The 26,694-nt window shown below is 43.6% G+C and overlaps 1 protein-coding gene across 1 annotated transcript; it reads left to right on the top strand.

Moving 5' to 3' along the window:
- The first annotated feature begins 2,428 nt into the window (after positions 1-2,428).
- Ldhb (lactate dehydrogenase B) lies at positions 2,429-26,460 on the top strand. The gene is made up of 8 exons (XM_052720469.1): positions 2,429-2,560; positions 4,889-5,023; positions 9,428-9,545; positions 12,559-12,732; positions 17,711-17,884; positions 20,112-20,229; positions 24,408-24,531; positions 26,099-26,460. The coding sequence occupies exons 2-8, from the start codon at positions 4,895-4,897 to the stop codon at positions 26,264-26,266; spliced, it is 1,005 nt and encodes a 334-aa protein (XP_052576429.1). The 5' UTR covers positions 2,429-2,560; positions 4,889-4,894; the 3' UTR covers positions 26,267-26,460.
- The last annotated feature ends 234 nt before the right edge of the window (positions 26,461-26,694 follow it).

Below are 26,694 nucleotides of genomic sequence, written 5' to 3'. Positions count from 1 at the left end.
AGACAGTCAGAATCTAAACACAGTTCCTCTGCCACGTTAGCACTCAGTTCTCTTCTTGCCAGTCGCCTGAGGTTCTCCCTGCTGCCTTTTTCTCATAGAACGTAACAGATTAGAAAGAAACATGGCATGAAAGAGTCTATGGCGAGAGGTATGGCTTGGGGTTCAGAACACAGTGACTCTTCTAACCTTGAGTCCTACCTCGGAGTTCATTTGTTTGTGTTGTGTAGCAGTCACCCTAATTTCAGCCTTCCCTCCCCTCCACCATGCTCAGGCGCTGGTAACCATGATTCTACTCTGCATTTCAGGGAGGTTTCAGAGTGTTTTAGCTTCCACACTCAATTCACACAGCAAGGGTAAGTGGCAGATAGTCTATACTAGCTGTACACACTGAGTGTGTACTTGGGTTAGATGATCTCCAAAGCTTTTAGGTTCCACAGTTCAGTTGCCCTGGTTCTAAAGCATGGCACCCTGACCATGGGAGATAACCTTTTTAAGACACAAGAGGAAAAACCACCACCACAGGAGTCTTGCACAGGTGAGCCTTCCATGCCCTCCACCCTCAGCGCTGGGCTTCATCCCTGCACTTCATGAACCCTCATCACAGTGCTTTAAGGAGCTGCACCAGGACCACATTCTTTATCGGGGGTTGGGGGAAGGAGAGCGCAGGGTTTCTCTGTGTGGACCTGGATGTCATAGAACTTGCTCTGTAGACCAGATTGGCCTTGAACTCAAAGATCTGCCTGTCTTTGCCTCCTGAGTTCTGGGACTAAAGGCGTGTGCCACCATGCCTGGTCACGATTACATCCTTTATTGCCTATTTTACTCACTTGGTTATGTACATGCTCTATTAGTGTACACAGTCCCGTTAGCAGGCATCTCCTCTTGTGTGTCTCGGTCCCTGAAGCAGTGCTGGTCACATGGAAAAGTTCTCAATATCTACTTTTAGAGAGGAAAAATGCATCTTCTCTTTTGACGATTGGTTTTTTTGTTGTTGTTGTTTTTACATTTTATAACCCATCTCCCTCCCTGGGAATGATTTACTTTAACTTCTTTAGCCCTTGCTGCCTAGATGTTTAGAACGTGTTTATCTTACAGCTGAAAACGTGTGTTCTGTCCCTAACACCTTCCCTTCATCCAGCTCCTTCCGCTATTCTCTTTCACTGCTGGGATTCAAACCCCAAGACTTTGCACACACTAAGCATGCACTCTACTCTTGAGCCCCACCCACAGCTGCCTAACACTTCTATATCAAAGCATCTCCTTCTTTTCAATTCCTAGTTGTCCTTCTACTCCCCAGTAATGTGGTAGCTCCACCCCGGACCCCCCCCCCAATTTTCAATAAAATTAGGACTAGAAGCACCCCCATGAGCACAGAGTTACGTTCATACTTACATCTTCAATGCTTGGCAGAGGAGAGTTCTATTTGTAGAATTAGCAGTCATTTACATGAGCTATATGCTGAGAGAAAGCAGAAGGCAAATTCTCACAAGAGTTAGTAGGATTGCTAGATGGGGAAACAATTTTATCGTAAGAAAACAGAACTACACTGAACCTTCAGAACACCTCTGATTGCTTAACCCATGCAGAAGTAAGGAACCAGGCACAGGGCTGGATGAGACAGAGCTGAGGGTGTGGGAAGGCAGAGTTAAGAGGACTGGAGCTGCAGCTCCCAAGCAGTGCAACACACACACACACACACACACACACACACACACACACACACACATACACACACAGTACCAACTCAGCAACTCCTAGAAAAACTACATCTTACTTAGGGTCCCTATTTTCTCCCGCTAGGGGCCAGACCTTCCCTTGAGACCTTGCAATTTTGTGGAGGAAAAATCAGCCCCCTTGATTTTGTTAGGAAGCTATTAGTTGAATTAGGTGTGGGGAGAGGGGAGGTCAATGCCTTATGGAAGGAACTTGAAAACGCCGGTCACTATTTAGTTTTCTTGTTTTTCTGTTGTTTTTGTTTGTTTGAAACAGTCCTAACAGGGCGGTGCAGGCTATCTGGCTTCCCTCTGGACTCAGCATCCCTAGTGCTGGCATTACAGGCTTGTGCAAGACCCTGCTCTGGTGTGAGTTCTGACAGAGTTCAGAATCCGAGGCCTTTCTGAGGGGTGGACCAGCAGCATCTGAACCGAGGAGACTGGTCTAAAGTTGAGTCTAAATGCAATCTAGACATAGATTTCTATTTGCGCAAGATGGGGACGGCCCAGAAGGACCTGAGAGGCAAGTTTAGGCGGTAACTGCCACAGCAAGGGCCCAGCCCTCAAGCTGTGAGAATACCGCGGCTGCCTGCGGAAGGTGACCTCCAACTTCAGAGAGCGGGGGAGAGCGGGGGCTCACTCCAGCCTTGTCCTTGAAGGGGATTGAGCGAGCCGAGGGGAGGGGTAGACCCGGCTCGGGTTTCCAATCACAATAGAGAAAGCTAGGAGGCTGGCGGGCCCCGCCTCCTCCTCCTCCTCCTCCTTGCAGATCTAGAGTCGCCTGTGCAGTCTGCTGACTTTGCGGTGGTTTCCCTTCCTCGGCGCGCTGCAGAGCCTCCTCTTGTCCGGTAGGTTTGAGCCCGGGACCCCAAAGCCTGACTCACAGAACAACAGGGTGTGTGTTGGGGGTAGGGAGTGAAGAGGGGTATTTGTTCGGCGGAACAGGAGGAAGGAGCTACGACACATCCTCCCTTCCCTCCGGGGCCTTTGCCCCTGAGCATCCCGGCTCTAGCCTGCTTCTGCCTCGCGGTTTTGGGAGGCTAGCCCAGGGAGCAGAGGTGGGCAGGGAGCAGAGGTGGGCCGGAGGCTGAGGCAGAACTCCCGGCTCGGTCTACATCCTGCAGGCTGGTCCCAGGCCTGTGTGCTATCAAGGGAGAGACTTGTACAGGTGTAAGTCAACCTGGTTCCACCAAGCCCTTGGTCGGCAGGTGGCGGGCACATCACCCACCTACTGGGGTGCAGGCTGGGGAATCCGGCGGGACCAGGTGGGACCTGTGAAGGTTGGGAGGTCTTGCACCTGGTGATGGAGAAAAGCCCCTGCATTGTAGGAGTGGGGATAAAGCAAAGTTCAGTCCTGAACGTCAGGTTTCATCCCCGGCTCACGCTGCCCGCTCTGCAGCCGGTACAGGCGCTTGCTGGGCCTCTTGGATGCACTAGGGTTTTGTTTACTTCTCGTGTTCAGTGTGCAAGGCCTAGACTTGCCCCCGGAGACTTTATCCGAGATGTGCGCTGCTGCCTCCCTCGCGACCTGCTTTGCACAGAAGAGGTGGCTTGTGGGCCGCGAAGCGAGCGAGCACCAACCGGGACCTGGGGTGGAGGAGCTGGTTCGCTTTAGTGGGGGAATTCGAGGCAAAACCTGAGCTTTAACAGTTTACATAGAAGACACTCTGCGGAGTGGACCTTAGCCCCTGATGTAGGGCACTTGTTCATATCCACAGGGGAGGGGAATGTTTATCTCTCCCTACAGTCACCTCTCATTTGACACAGGCCTGCTACAATTTTCTTCTCATTTTCTACCGCTGTTGAGGGGCGGTGGGAGGAGAATGCGTACTTTTGTCTAGATATCCGAGTGAGTCTGCTTGTGCTTGCTGGATGTCAACAGTGTCCCTTTTGAAATTACCCAAACTAATTTAAATGTTTTCAGGAGAGCCCAGCTGGAGATAGCCAGGTCTTGCTTCTGCTTCCTTTTTCTTTCTTTCTTTCTTTTTTTCCCCCAGACAGGCTCTCAGGAATCTCAAGATTGCACTGTGTGATGGAGGATGACCTTGACATCTCCTGGTCCTTCTGCCTCCACCTCCCAAATGCTGGGACTCCAAGCCTTCCTAATGCATTCTGGAACTTACCTAACAGATTTTAAGCCAACTAACAAAAATAAACTTGCTGTGGGCAGGGGTTGGGGAGGCTGTGCTTTTCTTACCGAAGAAACGCAGCCACTCTGTTGAAGCCGCTTAAAATACAGGGTCTGTTTGAATTCGTTTTGAGGCCAGTGCTTGTCCAAGCCCTTCAGAGATGTTTCATCTTTGTGTCCACCAGAAAGCTAGAAATGTGATTCTCTAAGGCAAAATAACCTCTGAAGTGGTACAGATTGGGGAAAAGGTTTAAAATAATAAAAACACTTTATAGAAGAAAATAGTTGTGATTGACTCCAGCTACTTCATTCAGGACAACTAAGGGTTCTTCACGTGGCTGTTAACTAAGCCATGTTTAGTCACTTAGTCCTTTACAGGTTAGACGTGAGAACTGGGCTTTAGAAAGAACAGAATGGGCCATGAATAGGGTAGGGGAGCCTCAGCTGTGATCAGCTAAACTGAAAAGGAACTAAGATAGCATAGATTACTGTTTGATACTTTATTGTGAAGAAGAACCTTGTAGGGAGGGCAGGGCAGTACAGTACATTTCATGAGATTTTAAGTACAAAACTCAGTCTTTGTCCTCCAGAAGTGAAAGTAATCATCTAGAGTGGAAATTAGAATCATTTATATTGGTTTTAAAAAAAGCTTAAATGTAAGTTAGCTGGTTAACATGGTTGCACATAAATTCCTTATAGGGACAATGGAAAGAAATTCGCTTATGTACATATTAACGTCCCTATCCTGCAGCCAGTAGTGAGCAGTTATAGCAAAAGAGGACATAGGAGTGATGATGGCATCTTAGTTGTTTGCATGAAGTCCTCTGCTCAGGGAGGATTTTCATCTTAAGCTCCTGGAGAATTTTCCTCTGATTAAACCTCCATTAAGTGAGATATGGTTCCCTCAAGTGTATTCTGTGTCTAAACCACCCTGTGGCTCACTCCTGTTGTGCTGTACTTTCCTTTGAGGTTGAAGCTGTGTCGTTTTAGGCTGATTCTTACTCAGACTCCACCCACGGAAAATGCATTGATCACCCTTCTCTTGTAGGGCAACATGGCAACCCTTAAGGAAAAGCTCATTGCCCCAGTCGCAGAAGAGGAGGCAGCCACCCCGAACAATAAGATTACTGTAGTAGGTGTTGGACAAGTTGGAATGGCATGTGCTATCAGCATTCTGGGAAAGGTATGTTTCAAGAGCAACAGAGGTCACAATTCCTGCAGGAATGCATGTTCTATCTGGGCAGTCTAGGATCGGGTTGTCTTTAGATACCCCTCAGCAATCTGAAATAACTTGTAGGATCGCACTTACCTTTCAGAACTTGCACATATATCAGAGGATTCTGGTCACACGTGACCTCACTGGAGCTACCACCCAGAGATTTCTTAATGCTGCTATAGTAGTGTGGTGTCCCCCATCATATTTATATTTAAAATTCTCCATGCTGCCAAAAAATCACACTCCTCATCACTGGTTTTGCCTTAATCCAAGACATGTGTTTCATATCCTTACCATGCCTCTTTTTCTGTCTTGCAAGCCTTTGACTTTTTCTAATGGTCCAGGCCAGTTTCAGAACATCCTTTCCAGTATATGCTTTTGGGGTGTTTTCCTTGTGATTAATCCAGTTGTATCTGTTCAGTAGTCCCACATCAGGAGGTATAGTGTGGTAACTTGCCTCATTTCTGTTGTGATAAACTGAGGCCTGTGGTTGAATGTAGTTGATGTTTTCTCTGGTCCTGCCCAGCCCTATGGACCCCACAGCCTCTTATAAAAGAATCACTCAGAAGCTTATATTATTTAAAACTGCTCGGCCATTAGCTCAGGCTTACTGCTGACTAGCTCTTGCACTCAAACTCAGCCCATTTCTGTTCATCTAAATGTCGCCACATATTCAGTGGCTTTACCTGTATGCCATTCCATGCTGCTCCCTGGACAGCAGGCTGGCATCTCCTGACTCAGCCTTCCTCTTCCCAGAATTCTCCTTGTCTGCTTGTCCCGCCTATACTTCCTGCCTAGCTACTGGCCAATCTGCGTTTTATTTATCAACCCATCAGAGCCACACATATTCACAGCATACAGAACAACATCCCACAGCAGTTGAATGAGTGACTGGAAAATTTAGACGCAATGGTCTCTGCCTTCTCTTCTTACAGGATTTTTGTAGAGTGACTTGTTGAAACAATGGCTTGCTATTCTCAAACCCTGAACCTGTGGCTTTATTTTAAAATGATTTCAAACTGAATAGAAAATGTGTAAACATTATCTCAATAAATGAAGATTTCCATGTATGCATCTTTCAGGTTTACCAGCCCGCTGTATTCTCTCTCTCTTCCCCTCCCCCTCCTTTCTTGTCTCTCTTGCCTCCTCTGTTATATGTATGTGTATATGTATGCATGTATGGGTTCCCTAACCGTTGGAGAATTTCTTGACAAGATGAAGCTTTCTTAGTTCTCCAGCATGTTTTCTAAGAGCAGGACAGTTCTTACACAATCATTGCAGTCCACAGCTCTTGGCATCACTTTTAAGGCTGCTTTTGTGTCTCCAGACTTGACATTCCTTTTGCTGTCTACCTGTCTAGACTCTTGACTGTCCTTACAGAAAGCGAGCAAGCAGCACCCCCCTACACTGCCCCCCCACCCCCGCTGTAGAGCACACTGACTCTGTGTGGAGGCTTCCTGAATACCTCTGACCAAGCATATTCCTTCTGTTTGTGAAGTTCAATGAGTTGTTGTTTTGTTGGGGATTGAGTACAGGGACTCTTCTGTATGCTAGGCCAGCATTCTACAATTTAGTCCCTGGGTTGCATTCCCAGCCCTTTTTATTTTTATTGCTTTTGAGATTCTGTGTGTCTTATGATGGCCTCAAACTTGTGATCCCTCCTCCGTCCACCTCCTGAATGATGGGGTTATGGGTATGTGCCACACGACCTGACCCCAAACTTTAAATTCTTTTTCTTATTCATGTGTATGGGTGTTTTGCCTGAGTGTATGTGCATCAGGAGGCCAGAAGAGGGTGTTGGATCCTCTGGAACTGGATTTACAGAGGGTTGTGAGGCACCATGTGAGTGCAGGGATCTGAACTGGTTTATGGGCAGAGTAGCCTGTGCTCTTAACCATCTGTCTCTCCAGCGTGTAAATTTTAAATTCTAAAGAATCAAACTGTGACTCTTTTAACTGAGAAATAGCTATCAAAGAACTCATCGGTGTGTACTGTATTCTTTTGCTTGCTTTTCTAGCTACTTTTAATTGACTAGATACCTGTGAATATGATAGTTTCCTGAATTATAGGGGTTTAGGTAGTCTCATTTAGTATTCACTCTTCCTTTGGTCAGAACAAAATAGATGAGCTCACATTTCTGTTTCTTTACAAAAATAAATACATACCATAAATATATCATGCACGATGCTATTGAAGTGCTTTATTCTAAATAATCGATAGATTTAAAAAAAAAAAAAAACAACCTTTTTTCTATTGTGTGTGGGTAGTTACTGTTTTGCTTTGGGGATCTCCTTCAAACCATGCTGGTCTCAATCTCATGGTAGTTCTCCTGCATCAGCTCCACCTTCCAGGTGCTATAATTCTTGGCCTATACCACCACATCCTTCTAATAGAGAACTTTTCTTATCCTTGTTTTAACACAAAGTGACTGAGGCAAAAGAAATGATGTCACCTGCCCGTTGTCACACAGCTGCAGAAGTAAGAGCTGCATGAATGGCTATTCCTCCACGTATGTGACACCAAATTCTAAAGGTGACAGTAGAGATCAAATATACTCAGGTAGAGAGTGCGTACAGGTGCACAAGGTCTTGGGTTCAGTTTCTTAGCACCACAAAACAGTGCATTTATTTAGTGCGAATAACCCACCCAATGCCACAGCAGCAGAGGGCACTGGAGAGAACTGTAGCCCTGGATCCTGCAGGCCACTGCCACTGCCCAGAGTATCTTACTATGTATCTTTAGGCTAAGATAAGCTCAAAAATGCAATTAGTGAATGGTACTTCCCCATTTGGTTAATTATTAACAAGTTATGTCTTTCCTCTCTCAAAATGTCATGCTTAACAAGCACTTGAATATAAAAATGCTGGCATCAAATACCAACCCATTGACGTCAGTCATTTGTTAACTAAGAGGCAGAAGCACAACTCTATCCATTCCACTTGGGACTTGAGATCAAAAGATTTCTACAGTAACGTTCTTGGTTTCCAACGGGCCTTACTCCTTAATGATGTATTTATATGCACAGTACTAAGCTATGGAGATGTAGTTTCAGAGATTTCAGTTCTTCAGCAGCACAAGTCCTTGGTCATGCTTCTATTTGTGTAGCCCTACTCATAGAGGGTGTACATCACACACGTTCAGCTATATGCAACATTTCGGTTATTTTTTAGGTGCTGACTCGCCTCCTTCCCTCAGTTAACTGTGCACTTTAAAGCTGGTTCTCTACACCCACTGACACAGAGGCACTGACATCCTGTGACTTGCTTTTCCACAGAAGCTCTACATTGTGTTGCGCTGTTGACGTCAGTGGCTCCCATGTGCTGTTACTAAAAGACAATTGGAATTTCTGGTGCTGGGTGTTGTCCCAGAATATTAGGTTATGATTAAGTGAGAAGGTGTTAATTTAGGACTTAAAAAATGCAAATAAGGGTGTTGTGGGCTCTTAGATGCTGCATACAAAAGAACAAAACAGTTGTTTTTAAACTCTTTTCAAACATGTTTAAATAAAAACATAGATAAGAATTTGTGTCCATATTTGATACAGAACTGTCACTGCTCCTTGCACTTAGGGATTGGTTCCTGAGGGCTGACTCTTTATCCTAAGACATGGCTGCCTTTCCTGCAAAGACATTTAGCTACTTGGAGCCAAGCTAAGCATTCTAGGGTTCAACCAAGTTCAACTACAAAGTGAACTCACCCTTGGAGATTTAGGTTGGCTTTTTCTCTCAGAAGCCCTCTAAATTATAATGACATCAAAACACACTGCTAATGTTGTTCCTGAGTCTGTCTTTGTCTGTCTCTCCCTCCATATATATGTGTATGTGTGTGTTTTCATATATGTGCATAGTCATTACCTAATGTGAAGGCTTCCACTCTCGTCTGTGTCTTCTGTTGAGTCAACTTTCATGAGGAATCTTTGTATTTTTCTCTTGACTTGTCATTGAATGCCAAACACCAAAATTCTTAGGATTTTAGCCATTAGGTGCTTAGCCATTTGTAAAAGGCTTCTTTAGGGTAGATTGGTGCTAAGTCTTCCTTATGTGACTTAGGGCACTATATTTATAATCAGAGACTTGGTGAGCAATTCAAATGAGAAGGTGCAATATTTTCCCTCACACACCATCATGGCAGAGAAGGCATGCTTGCTTATGTCTTTGTAGATAAGGCAGGAAGTTAAGCCAGCTATAATGTGAACCCCAAGGCCTATCCCCAGTGACCCACTTGTCCAGTAAAGAAGCTTCATGTCCTAAAGCTTCTACAGTTCCCCAGGCAGCACCGCTGGCTGGAAACCACATCTTCAGAATCCAGAGCCTGTGGGAGACTTCATAGTCAAGCCATAATAGGAATGCATGCCTGCTTTTGTGTTTCTAGTCTCTAGCTGATGAACTGGCCCTTGTGGATGTCTTAGAAGACAAGCTCAAAGGAGAGATGATGGACCTGCAGCATGGGAGCTTATTTCTTCAGACTCCTAAAATTGTGGCGGATAAAGGTAGGTAGTTTCTTTGCATTCTCCAAGAGTTCTTATATGAAAATTATTTTATAACAAATAGATGATTGAAATGCACCCTCTAACATGACAAACTGATCATTCACTGTAACACAAATCTTAAATGGTTTTATTAATAAAAAAAAAAAACCAGGAAGCCAGGTATTGAGGTGAATTCTGAAAGATCAGAGAACGAGCCACAGCTAACCTCACCTGGCCAACTTCTCAGCTGATGCTGATGTTGTTTCCTCAAACTGGAAGTCTCTGAGTCCTCACACAGATGGATCTCAGCTGATCTGCTGCTAAAAGCCTAAAAGCTTAAAAGTCTCTAGTTCCTAGTCCTCACGCCTTATATACCTTTCTGCTTCCTGCCATCACTTCCTGGGATTAAAGGTGTGTGTCACCATGCCTTTCCGGCTGTTTCCTGTGTGGCCTTGAAATCACAGAGATGGATCTCTGCCTCCCAAGTGATAGGATTAAAGGTGTGTGTGCCACCATTTTCTGGCTGTTCTGTTCTCTGACCCCAGATAAGTTTGTTTGGGTGCACAATATATTGGTGGACATATTATCACCATAATTCATCTTTAATTGATTGCTATTACTACCTGTGGTGCTGTGAATCAAGCCCAGGGCCTTGCAGGATGCTAGTAGTGCTCAGTGTGCCCCTGAGCTACACACTCCATTCTAATTTTTTGTTGTTGTTTTTGAGACAGGGTTTCTCTGTGTAACAGTCCTGGCCATCCTGGATCTCACTTTGTAAATCAGGCTAGCCTCAGACTCAGAGATCCACCTGCCTTTGCCTCCTATGTGCTGGATTGAAGATGTGTGCCACTACTGCCCAGCTAAAACTATTTTTAACTAGGAAAAGGTGGAATTGTGGGGGCGATTGTTTCAGTAATTGCTAATAACAAAATGCTCATGATCTGTTTTAGTAATTTTATAGACAAATTTTCATCTACTTTGAAATGGTCCCCTATTTTTTTTAATTTATAATTTGTCCTTAATTCTACTTTTTGTAGAATGTATAGTCATTAAAAATGAGATTCTTCTCCATTTCTCCTGTGGCCATATCACCAGGAGAGAATCGCAGGCAGTGATGTGTGGTGGTGTTTACCATCTGCAGCTCCCTCATTCAGGCCAACTTTTCTGTGTCAGTTTCTAGAAATCCGTTTTCTGGAGATTCTGCTTACAGATGCACACAGCATGTGAACATATTCTGTCTTGAGAGTTCCTGTAGAATGTGGTCCTGTACTCCACATGCCAATGGCCATCTTTGTTAGTTTTATTTTACAAACACATGCTTTTTGTTCATTTTGTTTGCTTAAGACAGATCTCATGGAATCCAAGTTGCCTTGAACTCATTGTGCACTTGAAGGTGGCCCCTCCTAGCTGCTAGGATTATAGGTGTGTAGTGCTGTGCCTGGCAACACAGTTCTTTTTCTGAAGTAAATTTAGAATGTATTCTTTTTTTTAAAAAAATCATCTTTAAAATATACCTTTTGAAAAATAATAAAACCCCAGCAAGGCCTGTATGTAGTATCTCAGTTTTCAAGTAAGCTGCATTTCATTTGTCCCAGAATCACCTAATTCTTCAGCTCTGTTCATCTTCCTGCCTTGGTAAATAGTGTTGGGGTTTCTTCCTTTCTTCTGTGTCCAGGGTCTGGTTGCTTTGAGGAAACTAGCTAATGTCCATTACTTACTGGACAGTCCCTTCAGAGTCCTGCATGGGTCAGGTGTTTGGGTTTGTCATCCCATCCTCACCTTGAAAACCAGTCGTAAGGTGGAACTAGGAATATTCCTTGCATTTGATGGGAAAAGGCTGTTAATATCTAGCATTTATGTGGAGCTGTTTGTTGGAACTTGCTGATTGCATCAATACTTGCTTAGCAGAAAAATAAAATCTTCCACAAAAATTAACACCACTAGAGCATAAATAATCTTCCTTAACAAATATGTTATAGCCAGGTATGGTGACACACACCTATAATCTATAATCCCAGCACTCAGGAGGCAGAGACAGACAGTTCTCGGCCAGCCTGGTCTACACAGTGAGTTCCAAGCCATATAGGGCTGCATAGTGAGATTGTCTTATACACACATGCACACACACACACAAGTGCACACGCATGCATGCCTGTACATACTATAGACATATGTATGTATAATACATATTTGTGTAGCCCATGCTGGCCTTGAATTCATGGCAATCCTCCTGCTGTAGCCCCCTCAGTGCTGGCATTAGAAGTGTATCCCATCTCTTAATACACAGAATATTAGAAATCAAAGTTTGATTTCCAGTCCAAATCAAACATGGCCTTTCTTTTCCTTCGTAGATGTCAGTAGCATTCATTATATGGCTGAAAAGAAACTTTAAGTTTTGTTTGTATTGTGTGTTACTAACAGGAATATGCAAAAACACAATTTCATGGTGATTGTGAAAAGCCCGCCTGCTAGGTTGTGGGCTCACTGACATGTTTTAGCTTTTCCTGGAAATCCAATGGACTTCTTAGCCACAAACATATTTTAGGGTATGTCCCTGGTTCGTTACCTGCCAGTTTTAAAGTGGGGTTGCTTCATCGTTTCTCAAGGAAGAAAAACACAGCTGCAGAAGCTTGAACCTGAAAACCTTTTAATAGGTGCTGGAGAAATGGCTCAGTGGTTAAGTAGTGTGAGCTGTGCTTCCAGGGGACCTGAGTTCGGCCCACACCACCTGTGTCTGGCAGCTCACAGCCGCCTGCAACTCCAGCCCCAGATGCCCTCAAACTAACTAACTAACTAACTCTCTCTCTCTCTCTCTCTCTCTCTCTCTCTCTCTCTCTCACACACACACACACACACACACACACACACACACACACACACACACACACACACACACAGTCTTTTAATACAGAAAATTTAGTTCTCATAAGTTCTGGGGGCTTATGCAAGGTGAAGTTTCTAGAACATATCATAGATGGCATGTTTGGCCAAGGCGTTCAATTTAAAGTTCTCTCTCTTGCCATTTTTCTTCAAGATTACTCGGTGACAGCCAATTCTAAGATTGTAGTGGTGACAGCAGGCGTCCGTCAGCAGGAGGGGGAGAGTCGACTCAACCTGGTGCAGAGAAATGTCAATGTGTTCAAGTTCATCATTCCCCAGATTGTCAAGTACAGCCCTGACTGCACCATCATTGTGGTTTCCAACCCAGGTACTAGCTCGGTGCTTTAACTGTAACAGAGGCCTGTCTGGTTCTGCTCTGTGGGCTTCAGAGTTTGGGGACCTTCTTGTTTTGGGTTTGTTCACTGATAGAGGTGGTCCACATGTCTTCTGCTACTGGTGCAGAAAGATGGTGTTTGCAGAACAGGTGGCTCCATCCCAAGCCAGATGTTTAAAAATGTGAGTTTTGTACTGTGGGGTTTCATCTTTTTGTTCACTTGTGTTTGGTGTAGAGTTGGAAGGCATTTTTAAATGCTGTAAAGGTGGAACTGGGAGGTGACCCTGTAAAGTACATGTTATGAAAGCATGAGGATCTGGTTTTCTGGCTCTCTAGCATCCATGTAAAATGCCAGGCTTGGGGACATGCAGTTTTAATATCAGTGACAGGGAGATGGAGACAGGAGGATCCCTGATGCTCATTGGCCAGCCAACCTAGCCAAACTGGTGAACTGTGGGTTAGTCAAGTGTAGGTAGAGTTTTCCTGCCTGGCCCACAGTCAGGACAAATCTCTATCACCTGCCAGTCCCACAGCCCCTCAGACCCGACCAAGTAAACACAGAGACTTATATTGGTTTCAAACTGTATGGCCGTGGCAGGCTTCTTGCTAACTGTTCTTACAGCTTAAATTAATCCATTTCCATAAATCTATACCTTGCCACATGGCTCGTGGCTTACCAGCATCTTCACATGCTGTTTCTCATTGTGGCGGCTGGCAGTGTCTCTCTGACTCAGCCTTCCACTTCCCAGCTTTATTCTCCTCCTTGTCCCGCCTACACTTCCTGCCTAGCCAATGGCCAATCAGTGTTTTATTTATTGACTAATTAGCAACACATTTGCCATACAGAACATCCCACAGCAGTCAAGAAACTCCATCCCAAAATAAGATGGGGAGTGACTGAAGAAGACTCAGGATGGACCTTTGGCCTTCACATTCACACAGGCATATGTGTACTCTTGTGTGCATACACCATATACAACACCCTCCAGTCCCCAATACTACCTTTGTAGCCAAATAAATAAAAATTATATGAGGTCATTGTTCGCAGCCTCTACTGGACCCCAACAGACCAGGATAAAAATCAGAGTGGATTCATAAAGCAAAGTCCACACCACGAAGCTGCCACTGAGCCATTCATTCGAATTGATAAATTAGGACAAGGACAAAATAGTTACAAGCCAAAGGGGCTTGGAGAGAATGACTTGAGAGTTAAGAGCACCAGCTGCTCTTTCAGAGGACCCAGGTTCCGTTCCCAGCACTGACACAGTGGCACACAACTGTCTGTAACTCCAGTTCTGGAGGATCTGATGCCCTCTTCTGGACTCTGCATGTGGCACACAGACATATAGGTAGATAAACACACACAAAATAAAAATAAATAAAACTCTTTAAAAGTAGAATCATCTCTTAGAACCTGGCATCAATTATTTTCCTTTTTATTTTTCTATCACTGTCTTGCAAAGAAACTAACTTTGAAATGGCCGAGCTTGCTTTTGTTTGGCATTTTCTCTCCTTGGCCTTCTTTCTGTTTATAAAGAAAGTTTTCTAAGGACAACTTAAGGTTTTGTGCTGTGGGATGGTCTGTATGTCAAATGTGTTGCTGATTGGTCAATAAATAAATCACCCATTGGCCCGTGGCCAGGCAGGAAGTATAGGCGGGACTAACAGAGAAGAAAATTGAGAGAACAGGAAGCTGGGTGAGGGAGACACTGCCAGCCGCCATCAGGACAAGGAAGATGTAAAGTACCGGTAAGCCACAAGCCACGTGGCAAGGTATAGATTAATAGAAATGGATTAATTTAAGCTGTAAGAACAGTTAACAAGAAGCCTGCCATGTCCATACAGTTTGTAACCAATATAAGTCTCTATGTTTATTTGGTTGGGTCTAAATGGCTGTGGGACTGGCGGGTGTCAGAGATTTGTCCTGACTGTGGGCCAGGCAGGAAAACTCTAGCTACAAATGGCACCCGGCGTCCAATGTGGTGGCAAGAATTTCCACCTAAAAACTGAGAAAAGATTCTAAAACGGAGCTAAAAACAGTTCCTAATTGTCTCTCTCAAATGAGCGGCAGCTGCCGGTTTGAGCTATTGGTAGGTTCCTAGCATGTGCACTGGACCTGCAGTATGGCGGGATTGAGGTCTCTGCAAGTGGCAGATTAAGCTGCATGGTGGATTTAGACTTTGCTAGCACAAAAAAAAAAAAAAAAAAAAAGAGGTTTCTGGGCTACAAGCTGCTTTGATAGAAGCATAGACCCACTATTTCTGAGAGTTGATGGCTCCCAGAGCTGGCGGAAAACGTATCACCGCCATGTTGGGAAGCTGAAGTGAGCGGAGCCAGCAGCCACAGCGCCAGTGCCGTTTCAGGCTTAGAAGGCTGCAGTTTAAAGCAATAGGCTCAAGCTAATATAAAAAAATAAGCCACGTAAAGATGGCTACCACACAGAGAATCTGGATTATGTTCTCTTTGATATTCGTAACTGAAGAAAAACATTTGATTACAAAAGCTGTTGAGTTATGCCAAAATGTATATTTTAAAGGTACCTTGACTTCAAAATTTGGATGTAAGGATATGTTGCTTTGGAAAGGAGGCTCTGCTTTTGTTTCCACAGAAAGCCAGAGGCTATGGATTTGTTCCAGATTAAGATACATCAGGTTTGACCAGCCAAGACCCCCTGAAAGGTCTCCGATGACACCATGGCCCAGATGATCCAACATTCAGAATGGTTTAAAGGCAACTGGCTCAGACAATACAGCCTCATGGACTATTCCATAATCCTAAAATTTTCTTTGTGTCCCCATAAGATACAGCGCCCCCCTCCAGCAGGAAGTAGTAAGAGAAGCTACGCCCAAATTCCCAAATATACCAAGCTGACTTTGGAGATGTGTAAAGGTTAAAACCTTCCTTTTTAAGAAAAGAAAAGGGGAAGTGCTGTGGGATGGTCTGTATGTCAAATGTGTTGCTGATTGGTCAATAAATAAATCACCCATTGGCCCGTGGCCAGGCAGGAAGTATAGGCGGGACTAACAGAGAAGAAAATTGAGAGAACAGGAAGCTGGGTGAGGGAGACACTGCCAGCCGCCATCAGGACAAGGAAGATGTAAAGTACCGGTAAGCCACAAGCCACGTGGCAAGGTATAGATTAATAGAAATGGATTAATTTAAGCTGTAAGAACAGTTAACAAGAAGCCTGCCATGTCCATACAGTTTGTAACCAATATAAGTCTCTATGTTTATTTGGTTGGGTCTAAATGGCTGTGGGACTGGCGGGTGTCAGAGATTTGTCCTGACTGTGGGCCAGGCAGGAAAACTCTAGATACATTTTTGTAAGTACATTGTATTTTGTCATGTGCCAGAACAAATGGCTAAAGTTCAGTCTGTGTCACTATCCCCCCACTTTTTGTTTTTGGGGGGTGCACTGGAGATTGAACTACATGGCGAGTAAGTATTCTATTGTTGAGCTGTGTCACCCACTCGGTTCTGTGTCACACATCTTTGGTCTACAGTTTATCATCACAGTCACTGCATGATGGTTAGCATAGACAGAATGTTGATAAAATGGTAGACCTGTCTCTGACCCCTTCCCTTGGAGGGCTGTGAACAAGCCTGGGGAATCATTGCAGCTCCTTTAGTACTAGGAATTGGGACCTGATAGGAGATCATTTCTGTATCCTTAGTCTTTATGTGCCTACATTGGGGCTTCCTGGGTGGTTCAGTCATGTATGTAAACATGCATACCACATAGATGTAGAACAGAAATGGCAGTCAGCTAGCCATATTCCATCTCCACATCCTGTTTCAGTTGTCACTGATTACATCACTTCCAAGGTAGACCTTCCAAGTCTGAGTCTCCAGGAAGCCCTTTCCCATGCATTAAAGTTGGCATTCAAAAGGCATTATCCAGTCAGAGTGTGCTTAAATACCTTCGCCAGGCTCCGGAGAGGAGGGCAGGGGTGAGGGTCGGAGGGCAGGGGTGAGGATCACCAGGCTCCAGAGAGGAGGGCAGGGGTGAGGGCCGGAGGGCAGGGGTGAGGGCCGGAGGGCAGGGGTGAGGGTCGGAGGGCAGGGGTGAGGATCGCCAGACCTGCTGTCAGCTTCCTTTCTGACAGTGTGCCCATTTCCTTTTCTTTCCAACATAGCCTGTAACCCCTGTGACCCAGCAAAAGTTTTACTACTGTGCCACATGGGAGGAAGGGTACATAGCAGTTGTCCAGCCGTGAGATAGTAATGACAGGACTTATAGGACAGTTTCGTACTCAAGAAAACGTATACTGGCACCCCTTGCTAACTGAGCAGTGGCATTGTTTCTGATGCCAGTCTTCACAGTCATGGACTGTTAGAGTTGGTGGCAATCTCAGTGAATATGTTAGTGTTCTGTTGCTGTGAAGAGACACCATGAGCAAAGCTCATGGCAGCCTGCAGACAGACATGGTACTGGAGTAATAACTGAGAGTTCTACATCCTGATCCATAGGCAGCAGGAGCCTGTGCCTGACATGGGCTTCTGAGACCTCAAAGCTTACCCGCACTGACACACTTCCTCCAACAAGGCCACACCTACTCCAGTGAGGCCACACTTAATTCTTCTAATCCTTTTCGTACTATCACTCCCGACTAAGCATGAGCCAGTGGCGGACACTGTTATCGTCGTGTCCACCACATCATCTGGCCATCACGGTGAGGGCTGGCCGGACCAGTCTTTTTTCTTTCTTTCATGGTAAAGCTCGCTGACTTGTAAAGTTCCTAAGTTTTCTTATGTCAAATAATGATACATATGCACAGTTTTTACATATTTCATATTTACAGTTTCTCACAAATGCTTCATGTCTGTCTGAACCTGAGTATGAAAAGTTAAATGACATACCTCTCTGAGGCCATATCTCACCGGCGAGATGGGCATGTGGGGAAGGAGGAGCCAGAGAACCTTCTAATTGGTTCAGCAGTTCCGATTTACTTTCTTTTTCTAAAATGTTTAGTGGATATTCTTACGTATGTCACCTGGAAACTGAGTGGGTTACCCAAACACCGTGTGATTGGAAGTGGATGCAATCTGGATTCTGCTCGGTTTCGCTACCTCATGGCAGAGAAGCTTGGCATTCATCCCAGCAGTTGCCATGGATGGATTCTGGGCGAACACGGTGACTCCAGCGGTAAGGAAGACAGTCTCCTTTGTGACTCTGGGTTATGCAGACTGTTCTTAAATTTTTTTGCTTTATTTCAAATTTTAGTTTTTTATACTTTGCTATATTTCAGAAAGGATTCAGAGGTAGTATAGCTGTATTTTGGGTTCCATTCCAGTTTGCTTTTTCTGTCATCCATCCATCCATTCATCCATCCACCCACCTGTCTTCCCGTTTGGTTGTTCTGCAGACAGAGTCTTACTGTGTAACTCTGGAACTTACCATGTAGCTGTCCTGGAATTTGCCATGTAGACTAGGTAGGCTTTGAACTCAGAGATCTGCCTGCCTCTGCCTCTCTAGTGCTGGGAGTAAAGGTGTACGCCACCATGCCCAACTTCATCTAGCTATTTTTAAAAACATCTGTGTGTGAACACCTGCACACATGTGGAAATCAGAGGACAACTTTGAGAGTTGGTTTTCTCCTATCACAGGAGTACCAGGGATGAAACTCAGGTCAGGTCATCGGTCTTGACAGCAAACGCCTGTACCTGCTGCGCCATCCTGCCCATCTCACTGTTTGTCCTCACCCATTAAGTATGAATCATAGTCATCATGCTCTTTTCTCCCTCAGTCCTTTAATGTGTGATTTCTTCTGTTCTTTCTCTTCCTCCTCCTCATCCTCCTCTTCCTCCTCGCTTTGATTTGTTCTGTGGTTTTGTTTTCATGTAGTCCAGGTTGGCTTAAAGTTCCCAGTAGCGGAAGATGACCTTGGCCTCTGATCCTCCTGCCTCCATCTCCTGATTGCTGGGATCCACACCTAGGGGCTTTTCTTTTTTTATTAATTAATTTTTTTTTCATAACTGCAATACAGGAAGCAAAATCAGGAAGTGTAACATTGAGCCCATATTTAATCCATGGTCATTTGCAAAGGATGTCTTGTGGGCCTTTTACCCCATCTGGATCAATCCTGACATCATAAATTGTATCTCATTCTGTTTCTGAGTCTTCCTCAGTTCTTGATCTGTGTGTTTTCATGATGGTGACATTTTTGTACATGAACGTCCATCCCTGTCTATTTGAACAGTTTAAGCTCACATCCTTCCAGACAAGTACTGCCCAGGCGGGAAGTCGGCCCCGGTGCCTCTGCCGTGTTCTCGGGTGGATCTGCATTGCTTGTTCTCTCATTATTGTGTCATTTTTCCCTAGAGCAGCTTTTCCCCCGTTTCCTTATTGACCTGTATTTACACAGATGAGAGAGAAGTTATTCTTGCTTGGGCACAATTAGAGAGATCAGTGGTTTCCTTCAAGGCCATGAGGGTATCTGGTTGGCCTGGAACAGCAGAAACTGTGGACCAGGGAGTCTTCCTTGGCCTCTGGCAGTTTAGCTGCTGGAGCTGTGTGACTGTGTGTGCACTGGACTTTACCTGAGTCCTCGTTCATACTGCGTGAGTCACCAGTGTTCTCCAAAAGTCCTGAGGAGCGCGAGACTGGGGTTTCAGAGTCTACTTCCTGTGTTTTTAGACATCCTCCTCTAAATTATGAAGACCCTAATTTACATACTAGCGTACTTTCATAACTCTGTTTGGGTATAATTATCCTAGATCTTTTTTTTTTTTCTTAAAAAGAAAGGGACTTTGGTTACCAAACAGTGCCCAGTAGAGAAGTTTACATTTCTAAAATCGAGAGTTTAGGATGGTTCCAAACTATAATCTCTTGTGATTTAACCAACCCAGAGATTTGGAAAGAACTTCATGTTCTCTGTAAATTATACAGTGACTGTTTTGAGCCACGTTTGTTGAAAGTTAAAAGGTCAGTAGCAGGGGCTGGAGATGTGGCTCAGCAGGTAAGAGCCCTTGCTGCTGTGGCAGAGGGCAGAGGGCCCAATTTCAGTTCCAAGCACCCACATCAGGTGGCTCACAACTGCTGCAACTTCAGCCCCCGTTGTTTCCACTCTCTTCTGGACTCCTTGGGGATCTACACATGCCCACACACATACACACACAATAAAAATTAAAACACACACACAAAAAACATATATGCTTTATGTGTGTGTGTGTTTTATTTAAATATATGTGTGTAAAAGGTCAGATCTATTGCTAGTTGAAGGCAAATATCAGAACAAATTCCTCCCCAAAGCAAATGGGAATTCTACTAGAGACAATTGCCACTGGACAGTGCCGAGTGGTGTTGGGATAATTTGCATCAGAGTTGAGGTCTGAGATAAGAAAACAAATTTTTTGCTTTGTTTATTTTACAGTGGCTGTGTGGAGTGGGGTGAATGTGGCAGGAGTCTCCCTCCAAGAACTGAATCCAGAAATGGGAACGGACAATGACAGTGAGAACTGGAAGGAAGTGCATAAGATGGTGGTGGATAGGTGAGTGGGGGCGGCTCCATGTAGGTGAATTCATGTCCTGTCCCAGGAGATAAAACCCTAAGCTGTCTCCACACTGATGAGTCTGTCTTGGAGAAGTGGGCAGGATTAGTTTAGAGCAGTCAGACCTGTTGTACAGGTCTCGAGAGAAAGCAAATGAGAAAGCTGGCTGTAGAAGCAAGCATGGAATTGCCTAGTGAGAGGTGTCTTCAGCTTGCCACCTGTCAACACATAAGGTAAACCTGGACCCTGTTGGTCACATAACCACATGCACACACACTCAGGCAGATTGCTGGAAGTATTTAAGCAGCACTGGTCTTACTACCCTGGACCTCTCATTAAAGATGTCTCCCACCCTAATCTGGTTTTCTGAAGGCATTTCTCTTATCAACTATAAGAGAATAGTATAATAATGTATCACTTTGAAATGCAGCCAACAGTGCAGGCTTGCACTCTGGTCCTAACACTCAAGCTGACTCTAGTACTGGAAGCCATTTAACCTTCAAGATTAGCTGCTACCTGTCTTCTCCCAGATGCATTAAGTGTAGGTTATAGTCATCCATGATCATGTTCTCTGTGGACCTGCTACTTGTGTAAAGTATAAGACCCAGTGGATTCATCAAAATGAAGTTACACATCACATACAGGGCCACATTTTATCACTGACAAGCATTCAATTAGTGTTTGCAAAGTTCTTTCGGGAAAATTGCTACTTCAAATAAGGAAGTTTTATTTAGAATGACTTTTCTTAGGGAATTTGACTGTGTATAGAAAAATTTTAAAAGTTAAAAAAGTTCTTAGATTTATTTTCAGTTTACACAATGCTTTGATTTTATGAATGAGGTGACTGCTCACTTGAGTGATGGCCTCTGCTGTCATTCACTGTTTCCTAATATATTTGGAAATATACTTTTATGCCAGTCAATGTGGTTGAAAATGTCTAGTTTTAGGGATTCGAAAGATGCCTCATCAGTTAAGAGGGTATACTGCCCTTGTAGAGGACTAGAGTTAAGTTCCCAGCACCCACAGTGGGTGGCTCATGATTGCCTGTAATTCCAGCTCCAGGGTCATCCTCTGGCCTCTTGGTACTGGCACTCATGTGCACATGCACCCACATGCACATGCACATACAGACACACAGACACACAGTGCATACACATAATTTTTTAAAAAATCTTGAAAAAAAAGAGAATGAACATTCTTTTTTACGAAATTTTTATTATTAAGAAATTTTCTATTCATTTTACATACCAACCACAGATCCTCTCTTCGTTCCTCCTGCCCCCAAGTCTTCCCCCCCAACCCACCTCCCATTCCCACCTCCTCCAAGGCAAGGTCTCCCATGGGGAGTCAGCAGAGCCTGGTACATTCAGTTGAGGCAGGTCCAAGCCCCTCCTCCCTGCACCAAGGCTGTGCAAGGTGTCCCACCCTAGGCACTGGGCTCCAAAACGCCTGCTCCAGAATGTAGATGTATCCAACCTTCCCATCAAACAATAAACACAGAACCAATGCAAAGAAGAAAGCCAAGAGGTCAGAGCCAAGAGCCAAAACCTTACCCTTCCTCCTGCAGTGGTCCTACCTCTCCGAACCAGAGCTACCCCTGTGTTAAAGTCTTTATATAGAGTTCCTGTCCTGCCTTCTCATTGGTTGTAAACCCAACCACATGACCGCCTCCTCACAGCCTGTCTGTATAGGCCTCCAGGTTTTCCATGATTGGTATTAAGATTAAAGGCATGTGTATACAATAATGGCTGTATCCCTGAACACACAGAGACTTACCCAGCTCTGCCTACCAAGTGCTGGAATTACAAGCGTACGCTACCACTGCCCTGCTTTCCTATGGCTTGCTAATAGCTCTGACCCCCGGGCAACTTTATTTATTAACATACAAATAACATTTTAATACAAATAAAATATCACCATATTTCCCCTTTTCTATTTTAATAAAAAGGAAAAAAAAGAAAAAGCTTATAACTAATATAAGAAAAACTATATACAAAAGGACAATAACTATATACAATATATACAAGTAATAAATACCTAAACAATGTCTAGTCCATTTTATTTGACAAATTCAGAGAAAATAATTTCATTATCTATCCTATTTTTGTAAGTCCAAAATGTATCCTAATTAATCTTCAACTATAACTAACTAACCTTCAACTATAACTAACTAATCTTCAACTCCCTCAGAGACCCAAGAAGGAAATAATATTAGCTAACAAAAATAAAAACAGGAAGTGCACATAAGCAACCTCCAAAAAATTTGTGAGTTGACAGAAACAGACAGCTGTCTGGACAGTCACCTGAGGTTTCTCCGAAGTGCTGGGGCATCATCTTCAGCCTATAGGCCCAGCATATCCGACAGACTCATTTGTGAAGCAGGATGTACACAAGGTCAACAGTTCAACCTCACATTGAGTGAGAGTAGTCCATGTACCAGAAACACCTGAATTCCACCAGTGTCATGTCATGATTCAGGATTTCAAATTCTGGAAATTGCTGATGGTTTTCCAACTCAGCTGTCCATTCTTCCTGGCTGTGTATATATGGCTTCATCTCAGCATCCCATTCTTCTCCATATCCCTCCATCAAATGCCAGTCTACTATTGAGAGGCGTGAGCTTAGTTACTCTTCAAGAATAACTGTTTCAGCTGCTGTTCCATTGCACATCAGAGGCCATCGGCCCACTGCCTGTTCAGCTGCCTTCGAAGAAAAGGGCACTGTACCTTTTTCGAATTGCGAAGGCCACTTCAGGGATGGTGCCATATTGTCCTGGCCTCTGAAGATGCCTTTTGATAAAGCCATAACCACACTTGTTTTGGCAAGAATCAGTAATCCTTTGTTTTATGTCCTGTTTGTCCATTTTGTCCTGTTGATTCGAGGATACTTTGTTGTCCAGTGGCTAACTTTTGCCACAATGAAAGTTAACTCCATATGCAGTTTCTTCAATGCCCATATTTTCTCTGAAGTAGATTGGTACTGCCAGGAGCCGACATGTCTCATAGTCATAACAAAAAAGAAAAATTTTCTAAGTTATTAAAACATTTTAAATGCCATATTCTGTAGATCTCTGAAGGGTTTGAAGACAACCTGTCTATCTAAAATATATCTACTCAATCTTGAAAACATACCTAATATAACTACAAGTTCTATTATAATATCTAACTACTAACTTTCATTTCTTTATATCCTAATAGTTGGTAATAACATTCAAGGATCAGAAAATTGCATTACATTGTTAGATGAACGGTACAATTAGAAAAATATATATAACATTTTCTAACAATATCAATTTCAATATATATAATTTGTATACAATATAAAACAATCCAATCCAATGTAAAGTATTTACATTTTTCTTTTCTTTCTTTCTTTTCTTTTTTTTTTTAATAAGAACCTTAAATCTAATCTCCTTTGCTTAGCCTTTTTCCTAACCCTTGACAACAACTTGTAACCAACCCCCCTAATCAATGAAAATTATCCCAGACCCAAAACCCATTAAAAGACCAAAAAAACCAACCGCCCCACACCACCTCTTTGGGAATGTGGGCGTCGTATTCTTGAAATTGCTTCCTGCTGGGTATGGGCGAAGGTATCTTTATCCTGAAAGAAAAATTTTAGGTTAATTGTCAAATTCTAGGAAAGGAAAATATATCCTTCGTTATCCAGTCTGTGTATAATGTCAAAATTCAGGGTTTATCTCAAATCCTTATTCAAGTAGTCTTTGAGACTGGATCATCTCAGCTAGCTCTTCTCAAAATTGCTCTGAGCACTTTGTAGTTCAAAGCTGATCTGTAGATGATGTTTGTCAGCTTAGTGATGTTATTATTGTCCACGTGGAATTGTTGTTGTTGTGGGGCCCCATCTTCTTCCCACCCTAGGCACTGGGCTCCAAAACGCCTGCTCCAGAATGAACATTCTTAAGCACTGTGACTTTATAAACATTCACTGACACCTGTGTATCACCTGCCATGTAGTCCTTACACTTTTATAGATTTTATTTGTACATTAATTCACTTGATATTCATAAAAAGCTTAAAAAGCAGATGCATGTTCTCCTTTACTAAGGAACTAGAACTGAAAAGGTTAAAGAATTGGCCAAGATGACCATTAGAGACAGAGCAGGTGTCAACCCAGTGTCAGGTTCAACTATCTCTTGTGTGGTTTCTTTTTCTAAGTGCCTATGAAGTCATCAAGCTAAAAGGATACACCAACTGGGCCATTGGGTTGAGTGTGGCTGACCTCATCGAATCCATGTTGAAAAACCTGTCTCGGATCCACCCTGTGTCTACAATGGTGAAGGTGAGAGAAACTGTAGCAGGATGTCCACTCTTACCTTGTATCAAGAGATTCATCTAAAGAAAGACAAGGGAAGTTTCCGGTCCATAGTTCTGCACTTAGGGTTTATATAAGCCTAGTTTTTCTCTCCTCCACCAAAGTCTAGGGCAAGAGCACTCAACTTTGTAGGAGCTAAGGTGTCTGATAACATTTTCTAAGAAATCTTAGTGTGACGTAAAAACTATTAACTGTGAATCCTGTTCAGAACCTGCCTCTACTGTACCATTATATAAGCCTAGTTTTTCTCTCCTCAACCAAAGTCTAGGGCAAGAGCACCCAACTTTGTAGGAGCTAAGGTGTCTGATAACATTTTCTAAGAAACCTTAGTGTGACGTAAAAACTATTAACTGTGAATCCTGTTCAGAACCTGCCTCTACTGTACCATTAAATAAGCACGATGGGGTTCATTGTAAGCTTATGTAATAAGCCATAGACAGCTTTTTGTGGAACACTTGATAACGTAGCAAACCTCGTTTAATTAAAAAACTATGGAGCAAACATACAAAAGAGGCAAGAACCACCTGAAGCCAGGGACTGGGATGTAGCTCAGTAGAGAGAGCTTGCTTAGCATGCATGAGGTCCTAGGTTTGATTCCCCAGCACTGCTCAGATCGGGTGTGGTCATGCAGATCTGTAATCTGAGCAGCACTGAGGATGTGAAGACAAAAGGATCGGAAGTTCAAAGTCATTCTCAGCTCTACAGCAAGTTTGAGATGAACCTGGACTACATACATTACCTTATTGGAATGAAATTCATTGAATAAAAGTAAAATTATATTAAAACAGCGTATGTAGCAAGTGAGTCATCTCCACATCAGTGTCAAGAATGAAAAAAAATTATGGGAAATAGGTAGGATCCCCAAGAATAAGCTAGTTGGCTGGGAAGCTGAATTGGCAAGCTCTGGGTCCAGGGGATCTGATGCCCTGTTCTGGCCTTTGTAGACACCTGTTCATAATGTGTGGTACACATAACTCACAGACATGCATGCACATAAAAGAATAAAATCTTTTTGTTGTTGTTTTATTTTGCAAGGTAAGTTTCTCTGTGTAGCCCTGGCTGTCCTGGAACTTGGCTGTACATAGGCTAGGCTTGAAGTCAGAGAACTGCCTACTTCTGCCTCTCAAGTGCTGAGATTAAAGGCATGTGCAACCAGTCACTCCAGGCACCAAAATTAGAAAATTTTTAAAAAATAAGAAACAAAATGGAAAGATATCCATTAAGGGACACCATTGAAAGCCATTTAAATATTCATATAGCAAATTGCATTTAAGCAGAAAATAATATTTGACTTAAAAACTAAGCACTGACTGCCTTCTTGTGACTTTTTTTGTAGTGTAAGTTTGCATAGTCTATAAATATAAAATTGTTTTCAAAGCCCAAATATATGGGGACAGATGGACCAGTTAAATGAAAAAATAAGAGAATGAATTTGTTTCCCAAATTTCCTACAGTTGTTTGTATTTAACACAGGTCTTCTGCTCATTCTTACCATGGCCTTGTGCCTTGACTGAATGCTTTTGTTGCTCCACAGGGGATGTACGGCATTGAGAACGAAGTCTTCCTCAGTCTCCCATGCATCCTCAATGCCCGGGGACTGACCAGTGTCATCAACCAGAAGCTGAAGGATGATGAGGTTGCTCAGCTCAGAAAGAGTGCGGACACCCTGTGGGACATCCAGAAGGACCTCAAGGACCTGTGACTGTCCGGTTCTAGGCTGTAGAATCCAACCTCCAATGTCACTAATCATGAGCCTTTAGTCTTCGGCCTTGTACATAGGTCACAATTTGCTTCTCCCCTGACATGTGACATGAGCTCACAGATCAAAGCTCCGGCTCATTGGATGTTTGCACTAGGAGCTCTTGAACAAATAAAGTTAACTGTTGTTGCAGCATACTTCTGTGTGTCCTGGGTTGCTTGAGATGGTGTTTCAGGACCTTTGTAGCTGGGACCAGCCTTGAACTTGATCTTCTGGCCTCACCCTCCCAGATGCTGAGATCGCAAGCTCTCCTTGTGTGTGCTTTTTCCAATGGTTACTGAAAAGTTGTCATAAGTTTCTTAAATGATTCTTTCTACACCTCAAATGTCCCTAAATTCTGCCATCTCTGCTCCTGTAATGCACCTTACAGA

Source organism: Peromyscus californicus, unplaced genomic scaffold, assembly GCF_007827085.1.
Source record: "Peromyscus californicus insignis strain IS unplaced genomic scaffold, ASM782708v3 Scaffold_6__1_contigs__length_162567912, whole genome shotgun sequence".
NCBI classification, from domain to species: Eukaryota; Metazoa; Chordata; class Mammalia; order Rodentia; family Cricetidae; genus Peromyscus; species Peromyscus californicus.
This window is presented reverse-complemented; position numbering and strand designations above follow the sequence as displayed.